The sequence below is a fragment of the Dromiciops gliroides genome, chromosome 1 (genome assembly GCF_019393635.1).
Source record: "Dromiciops gliroides isolate mDroGli1 chromosome 1, mDroGli1.pri, whole genome shotgun sequence".
NCBI classification, from domain to species: domain Eukaryota; kingdom Metazoa; phylum Chordata; class Mammalia; order Microbiotheria; family Microbiotheriidae; genus Dromiciops; species Dromiciops gliroides.
In genome coordinates this window covers 440616957-440631935 of record NC_057861.1, presented here as the reverse complement: position 1 = coordinate 440631935, position 14979 = coordinate 440616957, and the positions used below count along the sequence as shown (strand labels likewise).

General features: G+C 36.7%; 1 protein-coding gene across 4 annotated transcripts in view; it reads left to right on the top strand.

The window, feature by feature from the left end:
• SSBP2 (single stranded DNA binding protein 2) overlaps nt 1–14979 on the top strand; it is a 417804-nt gene that overhangs the window by 133139 nt on the left and 269686 nt on the right. For all 4 annotated transcript variants that reach the window (XM_043988504.1, XM_043988494.1, XM_043988488.1 and 1 more), the window contains exons 2-3: nt 3101–3173; nt 13307–13368. In XM_043988504.1, the coding sequence (XP_043844439.1) occupies nt 3101–3173; nt 13307–13368 (135 nt within the window). The remainder of the gene's footprint in view (nt 1–3100; nt 3174–13306; nt 13369–14979) is intronic.

Here is a 14979-nt window from a genome sequence, read left to right as displayed (position 1 = left end):
GATGAGAGAGGGACTCCCGATACTCACTGTCCGGATGGAAAGAAGAGTGATGTGTAATAAACCCGATAGGACTTTATATGTTAGAGTAGTTTTGGGAGCCATTGAAGTTTCCTGAGCATGGTCTGGCATATTCTTCTGGTACTTGTATGAAAGATGAACTGGAGAGAGTTAGGGAGACTGATGAGGAGGTGATTTCAGTAGTCTTGGAAGAAATGGTGGGGAGGGCCTGAACTAGGGTGCTTGTGCTGTGAGTGGTGAGGAGACTGCTAATGAAGTGTTGCAGAGGTAGTCTTAGCCACCAGTCTGCTAGTGTATTGTAAGTTTTTGGTTATTTGAGCATATGTATAAGTTTATTGCAAACATGAATATATATACAGCCACAGCCACTTGTGTGTACATGTAGAGATGTGTGGATTATGTCTGAGGCAGCATTTTCAAATACCCGGGTCTTCCTGGTGTAGGGCCAACCCTGCATATATTGCACCATGTTGCCTTTCAGGAGAATCACAAGATGAAGATAGTTCAAAGTTGTTGGCCCTCCAGAGGTTAAGAAGTCAGGGACAAGTAAGAGCACCAGCACTTCGAGCCAGAAGGCTTGGCTTTGAGTGACAGACTATGATGTCAAACCAAACAATCAACCTCAGACTCAACTGAATCGTTACCAAATGGCGATTGTAGTAGTTGTATTACTTACCTTCAATATTATGAAGAAAGTACCTTAAAGTGCTATATAAATACCAGTTATTAATTCCTGGCAATAATAACACAATATGCCCCTTGTCCTCAGACATAGATGAAAACCTGGAGAAGAATGAGCTAGATGTTCATTTTAGATTCACGGGGCATAGATTGGGGCTGCTGCTTTAAACAAATGAAGAGAAAACCCCCACTTAACATTTCATTTCAGATTATACTTTTTGTTTCTTAAATGGGAAGAGTCCATTATAAGGCAGTGAGGTATCAATGTGAGAATAAATGTTAACTTGGAGTCAGGAAGATTGAATTCAAATCCTGCCTCAAACAAGGCAAGCCACTTAGACTCTCAGCCTCAGTTTCCACATCTGGAAAATGGGGATTATCATAGTACCTATAATATTTGTACAGCACTTCAAGTGCTATATAAATGTTAGCTCCTATTCTAATAAAAAGAATTTAGAAATAGTCCCTTTGTTCCTAGAATATGATGCCACCTGGGGTAATGCTGTATGTATATATAGTTTTAAAAGTTTAGGCGGAGGAACAGTTTTGAGGTTGTATCTATGGTCATCAGTGTCCACAGACCAGACCACTCTTGAGCAGTAAGCTGCTTGACTGGACAGATGCATGGACACTCTCTCAGGATGTTAATTAGAGCAATGTACAGATCAGCTTAACTTATAGAAGACCTCACTTCATGACAAGGAGATAGATGATAAGGAATGAGCAAAGCTTTTCTTTCTGCTACTCGTGTGACAACTCATTTATAAGCAGAGTATTTCAGACAGAAATGTCATCCGTCTTTAATAATAAAAAATTCATTTGGCAGGAAAAATAGTACGACTATACTGAATTGTTACAATGTATTGTTTACTAGAAACCTGGTTCAATATTGGTAAATACAGAGTAGCAGAAACTGAACTGTTGTGTGCTATCTGGGCATCAGTCCAAGATATCATTAAAAATATTGCCACAGACTAATTTGGGTTTTTGAATAATATTCTGTTAACAGCTCAACTGAAATTAAATCACATGGAACAGTTTAAAAATTAAGAGTTCACGTGATAATGGGAACTGTATGTGTATAGACAGAATACTTAATATTCTTTGCATGTGTTATGGAGTGTGTGTATGTATATACATATATTATATATATACAATATGACAATGCATATATGGATCACATATATAGAAGGGGTGTGTGTGTGTGTGTGTGTGTGTGTGTGTGTGTGTGTGTATAATATAGTATACAGATTTAATTTTCAAACTAAAATTCCTAAATGCTTTAGCAAGGTTTGCTAAGACTAAATCTTCTTAATACCATTTATGTTATATTTTATGTGCCTCATAAAATTCAATAATTTCTGTTAGTGTCAAAGCTAGATACTGATGGGAGGTTGCTGAACAAATATAAAAATGGATATCATATAAGTGAGAACTAAGATTTTTGGCATGCGCGTGTACAAACAGTTAAGGATTATAATACGTAGAAAAAATTGGAGGAGAAAAAATTGTTAGAAAGTTTCCATGACACAACACATTCTTATGCAAATGAATGATTTATTTTTACTATAAAAGACTTCCTGGGATATAGGGAAGGGAATTTATATTATTGGTCATAGACTTATAAAATTATATTGTGTGAGGTAGGATAAAGGGAGTGAGTGAAAAGACAAACCTGAATTGTGATCATGACTTTTCTTGCCCACAGAGCTGTATTTTTGCATTTTTCTTCATATGTTATTTTAATAGGAAGAAGTTTCTGAGTATTCATGTGTGTGCGTGAGCCTGTATTATAAACATGAATGCATACATAGATGCATCCATTTGTGTATACATATATAAATGTGTATATGGGGATATATGTACTCAGAAACATGTGAGTATATTTGTGATTTTTATCAGTAGGAAAGTTGTCCTCTTTAGGAAGGAAACTCCTCCTAATGATAATTGGTACCTACTCCACAACTTGGTTGTTTAGAGAGTTGCCTGGGGCACTCAGAAGTTGTGACTGGTTTGGGGTCACCCAGTTAGTGCATGTCAGAGGCTAAACTTGAACCCTCTTCTTTTCAGTTCCAAAGCCAATTCTTTAGACTCTACTCAAAGCTGCTTCTCATGTGTGTATACATACACATGCATGAAAATATATAGAAAGATAAGACACATAATATATGTGTGTCTATATATACACATATGCATTGTTTCTATATATACACATGTGTGTATGTATGTTTTGTGTGGGAGTATATAGAAAGATGGAAATATAAATGCCCCCATAAAATGTGGGAAAAGATATTTCTCTTGCATTTCATAATGAAATTATTTTTAAAGGAAAATAAGATATCTTTGAGTTTGAATTTTTAAATGCTTGCTCAATGATTAATATATTTTATTCATTTTCTAGGTTAGCACTCTATGTATATGAATATCTGCTCCATGTAGGAGCTCAGAAATCTGCTCAGACATTTTTATCAGAGGTATGTTTTGTATCTTTTTTGGCTTACAATTTTGGTAGATTGCATAAATAAATGAATGCCTGTTTTAAAATAAGCAATTTTATATAATACATTTGTGTATGTGTGCTTGCATGCTATATAGTGAAATCTGTTATTGGCATGTATTTACTTTGTGGATTATCCGTGTAAGCAATTCTTAAAAATCCCAGACTACTCACTCAGCATACTTTTAGTCTACATTTCCCTCCTCGAAGTTGGTGTTTCCTTAGGAAATGCAAAGCAATATGAATATAATCCTAAGAAAAAATGAAAGTAAACGTGCGGCTTTAAAATCTTCACAAACCACAAATTATATGGGGAGTAACTATTATTTTAGAATATTTATTCCACTCAATAATATTGATATAACAAAGAATTGATTCCTTTCTCGTATTTTAGTTAGGGAGTATTTCAGTTATTGGCTTTTGAGAAGGATTCTCTTTTCCTCTTCTACATCTATTTGTTTAGTTCTTAATTTGAGCTTTTCCCTGCAATGGTTCTATTCTCCATAACTTTCTTACTGATATTGATGCCTTCTAGACTGTAAGAGGAGAAGAGTAGTTTAGGGTTTTAGTTTTATTGTTTAGGGTTGTTACTAGTCTTGCTTTCCACTTGGACCACTCCAATGATCTCTCTGAATTCCAGAGGAACTTTTGCCTCTTCAGGGCAACATCACTTGGGATCACTTTTTGTTCCTTAAATTTGTAATATTTCTATACCTTTTCCAAAACTACAAGTAATATTCTTCAGAAGAAAAAAAAGTAATATAGAACCATAGAACTTTATGGATAATTTATTCTAACCCCCTCATTTTACCAGTGATGGAACAGGTTGTCTTTGGTTCCTTAAGGGTAGAAACTTTTGTCTTTGTATCCCCCTCCCTTAGCACATGCTTGCTGATTAACTGCTTGACCCAGTGCTGCCTTTTCGTATCCCAAGAGTGAGTGCAAACATTTGCCCTGTGTTTCTGCCACAAGTCACCATCAACTGCTGCTGGGGGGAGGTGGGGAGAGAAAGGGAGAAATCTCCTTCCTTCTGCTCCTTAACTCCTTAGTGCCCTGAAATAAAAGGAAGTTGTGAAAAGGAAGCTAAGCAAAAGGCCAAGAGTAGTCACCCATTCTGTCTCACTCCCGATAACTGCTTGAGCTGCTTGGGGGGAATTCCCCTCATCAGGCCTCTTTTCCACGTACACATGCCTATGTTACTGACTACATATGTACACCTTATCTCAACATCCCTGCCTTAAGGAATCCCTGATACAGAATGGCCAAACCATCTGGTTGTCACCGTTCCTATAGGAATATTCTTCCCTTCTCTTTTGCTGCCACTTGAGATTTCTCTACTTTCCAGAGTTTCCCCTTCTCCCTTGGCTATTGCTGATACCATTCCTGCCAAGAATTGCCATCAGCCCTTACTTCCAGTCTCTAGTTTTAACTTCTTCCAGGGACCAATTCAGGATGTCCTGTGTGGTGGTTGTATCAGTGTTAAAGTAGGAAGAGGAGCAAGTAAAATGGGCAAATAAAGTAACAGAAGGGAAATTATCCCCTCATGACCATTTTCCCTAATATTTGTAGCTTTTATTCTTAGCCACTGTATCACTGAGCTACTCTATGTACTCTCCTCGAATTTTTTGTTATGAACTTAGCAGGTGTCAACAGATATGAACATTCCAATGTAAAAAGGAATCACGTAAAAGTGTAAATTTCTGTTATGTTCAGTTCTCCTATTTCTGTTCAGTTTTTAAAGCTGTGCATCAAATTTAACATGACAATAACAAACTATCCTTTTGTGTATCCCCTCCTGAACTTCTTTCTGCTCTCTGCTTTCTGTTTCATTGATACCGTTTTATTTCTCTTCTTTGATTCTCAGTACTTACCAACTCTCCAATCCTAATAGAAAGAAACTCTTCTTTATAATCAATAAGTATAGTCAGGCAAGCAAAACAAATCAATACACTGTCCATGTATGAAAATATATGTCTCTTTCTACACCTCTAATGATGTTATCATTCTGCCCAGAGGTGGGAGGCATGCTCCATCATGTCTTCCAAAGTCATGATTGATCACTGCATTGATGAGAATTTTTTCCAACCTGTTTTTCTCTGCTCAATTGTACAAATCAGTCTTGTTCTACTCCCTTCACTGCCTCAGTTTATCCCAGGCTACATAGGTTTCTTTGAATCTAATTCTTTTACAATTTTTTGAAAAGTAATAATATTATTACATCATATTACTATACTTTTGTTTTTATCTATTCTCCAGTTAATGGATGCTTCCTTCATTTGCAGTTTGTTGTTACATCAAAAAATTCTGTTACAAGTATTTTTGTATGTATGAGTCCTTTTGTTTTTGATCTAGTACTAGTAGAATAACAGGGTCTCAAGGTATGTGTAACCTAGCACTTACCTCATTTCCAACTTTCTGCACAAACTCTTATCTCATCTCCTCTTATAAAATGCCCAGTATAGGCTAAGTCTGGTATTTCTTCCAAAATATAGATGAATCTTCCTTCAGGCTTTTGTACACCCCAAACATTTACTATTATCACTTATATGTGCTTTTGTGTGTTTTTTCCCCCACGGAAAAAGAGAAAAAAATTGAAAAGAAAGTTTGAGGGGAATTGTCAGGGAGATAGAAGAGAACCTTTTAACCTCTATCACCTTTGCCGTTACTCCAAAAAGTTAAAGTCTTAAATCTCAAAAGAACCATGTTCTCATTGTTTCAATGCCAGGAGAGTAGGAAGCTGTGAGATTGCTATGTTTTCCATTGGGCCAGAGAAATAATAATATAAGTAGTAGTGATGGGCAGTTAAGAAAGCAGGCCATTTCATGCCCTTAGGAAAAGAAGAAAGGTAGCCAGGTCTGAACAACTAGACTCACAGATTCTTAAAGTTCCGGGAACTTCAGGGGTCATCTGGCAGACCTGTGCCTGCACAGGAGCCCGTGTTACAACATCCCAGACAACTGGGTGTCCCACTTCTACTTGAATACTTCCATTGATGTGGAACTCATTCTAGTTTGAGATAGCTGTAATGGTTAGATTTAGACTCAAGATAAAGAATTTCCTATCTTCCTAATAATCCCTTCTATTGGTCCTAGTACTGATCCCTGGATGATAGTGCTTCATACATTTAAAGAAAGTGGCTCACATCCCTAGAAGTCTATTCATCTCCGCTAAACGTTGTTTTGCCTTGAGTCGTCCTTCATATGACAGTGTCTTGTTTTCTCACCATTCTGGTCTCCCTTCTCTAAGTATATTACATTTTGTCAGGTTTGCTCATAGAATGCTACTCCAAACTAAATATGGTACTGTAATGATCGGAATGATGCCACCTACTGGAGACTTGCTCTGGGAAAGCTCTGCCATGAGGAAAATGCCTCAGAGACATTGTGGCTTTTCCTTGGCATCAGGAAATGACGTTTGCTCATGGGTGCTGTCTATCAAGGCTACCAGCCAATCAACTTGAGGAGCCTCCTATTTTCTGGGAGGAGACAGGAAGGAGGAAAGGGAGCCTGGGTGGAGAGCGCTGGGGCTTTTGGGTTTCTGACTTGGTGGTGGTGGCAGCAGAGGACTTCACAGGAAATTTGAGGAAAGATAGGAATGCCAGGCTGTTGGAATTGTTTCTCAATCTTTTTCTTTCTATTTTCCAATAAACCCTTAAAAACTGAGACTCGTTTTATCAGTGATTTTAGTCAGTTTCCCCCCAAAACTGGGGAAACAGATTAGAATCCACATTTAGAATCTTAAATTACACAGTACTCTTTTTATAGTATGATCAGAGCATATTCCTTGTTCTAAGTCCTTGGTTGAGCTATAATCTCATCAATATGGATATTCCTTCTAGTGATTCCAGCAGCAACCCTATCTGAATGTCTGCCTATCCTATACTAGAATCTACATCTCTGTTAATGCAGCACAGGGGCAATTGTGTTTATTTTTGGCTGTCACACTGCATTGCTACCTCATAATGGATTGGAAGAACAGTAAAGTCTGAAGATCCTTTCCTTATAAGCTCCTGTCTAGATATATCTCATGGATTTCTGTATTTCTGTCTTCTGGGCATTTATACTATTAAGTAAGGGCCAGATCCCAACTCATTATGCCCTTTCTTGGTATTCCAATCTCTACCCTTCAATTTAAAATCTTGAGAGGTAATAGGGAGCCACTGAAGTTATTGGATAGGAGAGTAATATGGTCAGAGCTTAAGGAAAGTCACTTTGACACTTGTGTGAAGGATCGATTAGAGTGGGGAGAGTCTTGAGAGAGGAAGACCTATGAGAAAACTATTGTAATAGTCCAGATGAATGGTGTTGAGGGAGTGCCTAACCAGCTTTAATTTTAAGAAATGCTAACCTAGGTCTGAGGAGGTGGTGACTAAGAGTAGAGAGAAGGGACACAATATATGAGAGGTGTTGTAAGACAGTGGTGTCAAATTCAAATAGAAAGAGATCCCTGTGGGCCACAGATTGACTTAGAAAAACAAATTAACAGGGGTAGTTAGGTGGCGAAGTGGATCGGGAGGACCCGAGTTCAAATTTGGCCTCAGACACTTGACATTTACTAGCTCTGTGACCCTGGGCAAGTAACTTAACCGCCATTGCTCCACAAAACAAACAAAAAAGAAAAAAAAAGAAAGAAAAACAAATTAACATTACCAGTGTTTTATTGTATTGTGTTTATTTTATTAAACATTTTCCAAGTACATTTTAATCTTGTTTAGGCTGTACTCTGGAATTCCGAAGGCCAGGAGTTTGACACTTATGTTTAAGAAGTAGAGAAATGACAAATTTCAAACTTTTAGTTTGGCATGAAAGTGTCCTGGAAGAAGAAGTCTTGAGATTATGTCATAGGAAGATAATTTGAAGGAACCAGAAATATTTAGGCTAGAGAAGAGACATTTGGGGAGGATAGAGACCGGCAGAGGAAGGATGGCTGTGAGTCCTTTCTTCAAGTGCTTGAAGGGCAGTGGGATTCAAGGATGATTAGACTTGTTTGCTTGTTTGGTTTTGCCAGAGGGCTAAACTTGGAGCCTAGGGTGGAAATTACAGAGAAGCAGATTCTACTCTATGTAAGAACTTCCTAACTATCAGAGCTTTGCAAAAGTGAAAAGACTGAGCGGTTGGGGGTTTGGGGTTCACCTTCCTTTGTTGTTTTCAGAGAAAGACTCTGCAATAACTTGTTGCATTTTAGGGGGCATTCTTAGTCTGGGGGTGGCTCTAGTTTATCTCAGATTCTATAATTCAGTGAGGTTAAATACATGAAAAACATTTTGAAAAATCCAAAGTTATATGCTAATGATAATGTTAAAAATTATCATTGTTGTTAACACTACTTTGAGAATCCCTTTCCTTACTAAGTTTTAATCTGTGGAAAAGTGAGTTACTTCTAATTAAATAGATAAATAAATGAGATAAACAAACTAATAAATGAGCCTATACTGGGGGAGAGAGAATCCTCAGTAAGAGCGCTCTGCAATTCCATTGTAGATTCCCACCTTCTTAGCAATTCTTGGTCTTTTGTTGGAAAGGGTAGGGCTGGGGGTGGAGGGGTGTAAATTCAGTGGCCCTGGGAACCCTATAGTGATTAGCATGGAAACCTGAACCTGTTTGCCTCTCCTTAGGCACAGTAGTTCTCCTCCCCACCCACCCCATCCCCCAATCCCTGGGGCTCATCATATTCATTTATAACTTAACAAGGACATTCAGCTTTAGCTCTATTGAAGCTCATAACTCCAGAACTCAGAGGACCCACCCTCCCCCACAGGGAGGGAATATAGTCCTGTATTACCAGGCCTGGCAGTAATTTATAGTCTTGGAGAGTTGCCCAGGGCACTGAGAGGTTAAGTTACTTGCCCCTGGTCACAAAGCCTGAAGCTGTCAGAGGCAATACTAGAACCTCAGCTTTTCTGACCCTCAGAATCAAATATTAAGTAGAAAAATGGCAAGGTTGAAAAAGATATGATTGATAAAGGAATTTGTTTTATTCTTTGAGTCTTTGCTATTGAAAGAGTTGTAACATATACCACAATTCACATATCACTTGGCCCTTTTAAATCATTGAACAAAAATCACTTGAACTGCTTTACCTCATTTTTGTGTAATAGTTATAAATTTCTTTGAAAAGCTATATATTGATTAGTTTAACATTTCAGATAGAGGTGGCGTAGGCAAATTATTGATGGGATTCTCTTTATAAAAATTCAAGCTTGACATTTTTATAACATACATTGGTCATTGTCTATATTTATTATGATTAATATAAGCCTTTTAAACTGTTCCAGTTAATTTCCTTTGAATTAAGTTCAGTAATTCCCTGGATTTCCTCTTCTCTTTAAAAAATGCCGATTGCATGTACAACTTCCCAATCTTCATAGATAATTTTGGTTTATAACAGCAAATCACATATCTTCATCAGCATCCCCATTGGTCTGCATTTTATTTATTTCACAACCTCAAAAAATCCCTACCAGTTTCTGGCCATTTAGTGGCACTGAGGTTTTTCAATCTATTCCTTAACTTCTTCCTTAAAGACTTCAGTCTCAGTTAGGGCCACCCTCTGAGTTCCTGTTAATTTTTTTTTTAAGAGCCCTTGGGATAGGAATTTCCCCATCTCTGTAGTAATGACTGATGGAAAGAATTTGTTCAATTTCTCTGTAATCTACAATAATGATCCTCTTTAATTGCCCTCTACCTCTTGGTGGTCTCAAGGATCTGTGGGCACATTCTCCTTCTTGTACTTGACTAATTTTTAATTATTTCATCTTTCAAGTTAAGGCAAAAATTGAGTCTTTCTACATTTGGCTTTTAAGTAATATTTTACTACTTACCATTGACATAGGGTAAAATTTTAGTGCATTTAATAGTTCTTGGGTAAAATCTTTAATTTTAAGAAATGCTAACCTAGGTCTGAGTCTTTAAAAAATAAGAAAGAAGGGAAGAAAGAAGGAGAAGAAAGGAAGAAAAAGGGAAGAAAGAAAGAAAGAAGGTTCAAACGTTTTCCATCACATAAAACTTTTATAAGAAAGAAGTAGTAAGTAAAATGAATAAGTTGTTATTGGGCTTTAAAAAAGCAATTTTCATTCAAACATTTTTGAAAGCAATCTGAAATTAGGCAAAATAGAATGACGAAAACGTCCACACCCTAGGGAGGTCAATGGCAGAGAGAAAGGTTCCATACTCACAAAAATATTTATAGCAACACTTTTTATAGTGGCAAAGAACTAGAAACAAAGTAGATGCCTTTCCATTGAAGAACAGTTAAGCTAGTTGTGGTACATGAAGGTGAATGTCAGAAATCATAAATATGATGAAACTGAGAAGCTTAGGCAGACATATAAGAATGGAAACAAAGTAAAGTAAGTGAAACCATGAAAACAATTTACACAATGATTACAGCAATAGAAACGGGAAAAACAACAGCAAAACAATTGAAACTGAATTCTACAAAATGACCAAGCTTGGCCTTCTAGGAGAACCTTCCTCCCCCCCCCCCCCCACTCCCCGCTGCTCTACACACACACACACACACACACAAACACACACACACACACACACACACACACACAGAGTTTTGCAGGAATGGGAAGCTCTGGGTGTGGATGTGGAACACCACATATAAAGTCAGACTTATTCAATATGAGGATTGGAAACTTTTTTCTTCCTTTTTCTCCTCTAAAAAAATCTTCGTTTATTAGGGATGGCTTTCTAGGAGGTAAAGGAAAAGGATTTTTTATTATTAGAGGATTATTAGAGGATCTAAAAACAAGGGATGTAAATGAATATTTATTTTTGGAAAAAACTTTTCAGGGGGGCAGCTAGGTGGCACAGTGGATAAAGCACCGGCCCTGGATTCAGGAAGACCTGAGTTCAAATAAGGTCTCAGACACTTGACTGTGTAATCCTGGGCAAATCACTTAACCCTCATTGCCCTGCAAAAAAAAGAAAAAAATTTTCAGGATATGATAATAGAATCATAAATTTAGAGCTGGAAGGAGCAGCTTGTATGTTCTAGGATCCATATAGATTTGGTCCATTCTCCTATAGATTTTATGTGTAGGGCATTTTACAATGACTTAATAATCAATCAGTAAGCATTTTATTAAGCAGTTAATATGTTCCCAGCACTGTGCTAAGTGGTGGGGGTACAGAGAAAAAAGTAAAAATAGTCCATGCCTTCAAGGAGATGATATTTTACTCAGGGAGACACCTAGGTATATACAGAATGCATACAAGGCAGGAAGAAGGTAACTTGTAGCTTGCTGATCGACCATAATAGCAAGTATATGGTAAGCGGAAGTGCTCAGTTAAGCAGACTTTTCCATTCCTCTGTGGTTTTGGACAAACAGAAACTGCTATATGTCACTGATGGTTTCCTTCTAAAAATGTCTTTTATGTTATGATTTTGGGTCCTTTTCTTCATTTATCTCAAGGAGCTTTCAAGCCCCAGCAGAAATAAGTAATATTCCCCTAATTGCACATATAATTCCCTTTTCACCTAAATATGACTAGTCAGCAGGGAAATAAGTCAGTTACTTTTGGAGATGTGACCAACAGACAACTTGCCTCTCAAAATCCACTCATTACCACATCTAGAATGTTAGTCAGTTGCCTCACAATATATACTATTATGATAAACACCCTATAATTTTTCTCTGTGTGGGTGTTGGGAAGGGTCTGGGCCTGTAGATTTTCTGAGTGGAAGAAACTCCCAGTATGAAAACACCCTCCACTGATGTAGATCATCAACTCTTACAGGTTTACTATTGGGTAACAGGCTAAATTTGTCTATAATCACACAGATATTAAGTACCTTCAGCCAAGGCTTACATCTAAATCTTCCTAACTCATAACTTTTTAAGTCTATTCATGTTGTTATAGTTCCCTTCTCCTCTAGATTATTCTAGAAACTGAGGCTCAGTGAGATTAAAGGCATATCACTGGTCACACAGTGCCAGATTTGAGATTCAAACCCAGACCTTATTTGACTTCAAGCCCAGTACTTATTCCATTAAGCCACGGTTTAATTTTTCTGAGCCTCAGATTCTTCATCTGTGAAAAGGGAATGTGGATTTCTGTGTTACTTACCTCAGAGGCTGCTTTGATATAATGGATAGAGAGCTGATTCTGGAGCTGGGAAGATTTGAGTTCACTCTGACATATGCTGGCTTTGCAGCTTTGGGCAATTCCCTTAACTTTTCTGTAGTAAGCAACTTTTGAAGACTAAGTTACGGAGAGGTGCCAGCAAGGACTTCCATGTGTAATGAAATTGCAGGTTCAGTCCCTATCCCTGTTGCCTATGGTACTAACTTCATAGAACTATTGTGAGGATCAAATGGAATAATTTTTTGAAATGCTGTGTTGCTATATAAATGATAGTTGCTATTATTACTGTTTTCTAGCTCTATTATTATTTTTTCTATTGGTGACCGGCCAATCCATATTATGTTTCTAAATCAAATAAGGCAAATAATATCTATATAACTCATTTTTATTTGAGAATTTCAGTTATCTACTCCAGGAAACTTTTAGACCTAACGTATAGATACCAGGCTAAATCAAGCCAAGGATACTAACATGATCGATCTTATTATAAGATCCCAGGACCATTCACTGTTTTTAGCTAAAACACTTATTTAATCATGCCACGACTAGGGCAAACTCATATCCAAAACCAAATCATGAATAATCTGACAAGGAGAATGGTTTGTACTAATCATCACTGTAATATCTAAGAACTTAAGAAACTAACTTGGCACATTTATACATAGTATAGCTTTATCATGTGTTAGGTATCTTCCTATATTTATATGGATGGTTAGTAATATGATGTTGGTCCAATGGATTTTTTTGAGCATCAAATTCTGTGAAAAGGAAATGACTGTTGCTCATATTATCACCTTTGCTATAAATTTTAAATGTCAGGGTTGGGTTTTTTCAGTTTATAAGAATCAACAATTACTTAAAAATATAAATGTTGGATAAAGACTAATATGAAAATAACAAAAAGCCTACACATTAAAATTTTAAAGAGGAAAGTTATTGCTTTATTATATGTTTGAAGAAATTTTGTATACAGAGGGTTTGAGGAAAATTTTAACATCTTTTTTATTTGTTATAGATAAGATGGGAAAAAAACATCACATTGGGGGAACCGCCAGGCTTCTTGCATTCTTGGTGGTGGTAAGTGTATCTTTTTATTCCATTTACACTAGATTTAGAATGTATTCCAATGGTCAGTATATATGCAGAATTATGTAATGACTGACAATGAAATTTTGTCTTTGTATATAATTTCAACACTTCTGCCTTTTGTTTTCAAAAAATATTCCCATTTTCTAAATTTTTCCCATATCCCTCCAAAAATAATTGAAGAACAAAGAAAAACAAAACACATGTATAAATATTCATGGTCAAGTAAAACAAATTCCTCCATTAGCCATGTCTTCTTCTGTACCTTAGGTCCATAACCTCTCTTTCAGGAGGTAGGTAACTTGCTTCATTCATTATTATTATTTTTTTTTTTTTGGTGAGGCAATTGGGGTTAAGTGACTTGCCCAGGGTCACACAGCTAGTAAGTGTTAAGTGTCTGAGGCTGGATTTGAACTCAGATCCTCCTGAATCCAGGGCCAGTTCTCTATCCACTGCGCCACCTAGCTGCCCCTGCTTCATTCATTATTGATCTACTGCATTGATCACAGTTTTTAAGTCTTCAAAATTATGTCTCTGTAATGCTATGTTATCATATAAATGTTTGTTCTTAATTCTGCTTACTTCACTCTGTATCAGTTCATATAAATCTTCTCATGTTTTTCTGAAACTAACCCTCTCCTTATTTCTCCCATCTCAGTATTATTTCATTACACTAATATACCATAAGAACTCTATTAATTTCCATCTGCTATAGATATCTTTGTATGAGTGGCTTCATTTCCTTTCTTTGGTCTTTTTGGCATATAAGTCTGTTAGTCTGAGTCAAATAGTATGCATAGTTTAGTGATTTTTGGGGCCCTGGTTCCAAATTAGCTTCCAGAATAGCTGTAACAATTCCCAACTCCAGTGACAGTACATTAATCTTCTGTTTTCTTATTTTGTTTGTTTGTGGGGTTTTTTTTTTTTTTTTTTTTGGCAGGGCAATGAGGGTTAAGTGACTCGCCCAGGGTCACATAGCTAGTAAGTGTCAAGGGTCTGAGGCTGGGTTTGAACTCAGGTCCTCCTGAATCCAGGGCTAGTGATTTATCCACTGTGCCACCTAGGTGCCCCCAATCTTCTGTTTTCTTGCAGCCTCTCTAACAGCTGTCATTTTCCTTTTTTGGTAATATTTGGTAATCTGATGGATATGAGGTAGAACCTCAAAATTGCTTTACTTTGTATTTTTAAATTATTAGTGATTTGGAATATTCTTATGATCGATGATAACTTGGATTTCTTCCTTTGAAAACTGTCTGTTAATATTCTTTAGCTGTTTATTTGTTGAGGGATGGAGCTTATTAGAAATTTGAATCACCTTTTATATTTTGTGTATGAGACTTTTATCATAAGAAACTTGTTGAAAAGATTTTTTTCTGTTATGTCTTTCTCCTCTAAATTTATTGTATTTAATTACCCTTTGACCCAGCAATATCACTACTAGGTCTATCTATATCCCAAAGAGATCATAAAAAAGGAAAAGAACCCACATGTATGAAAATATTTATAGCTGCTCTTTTTTGTGGTAGCAAAGAATTGGAAATTGAGAAGATGCCCATCAATTGGGGAACGGCTAAACAAGTTGTGGTATATGAATGTAATGGA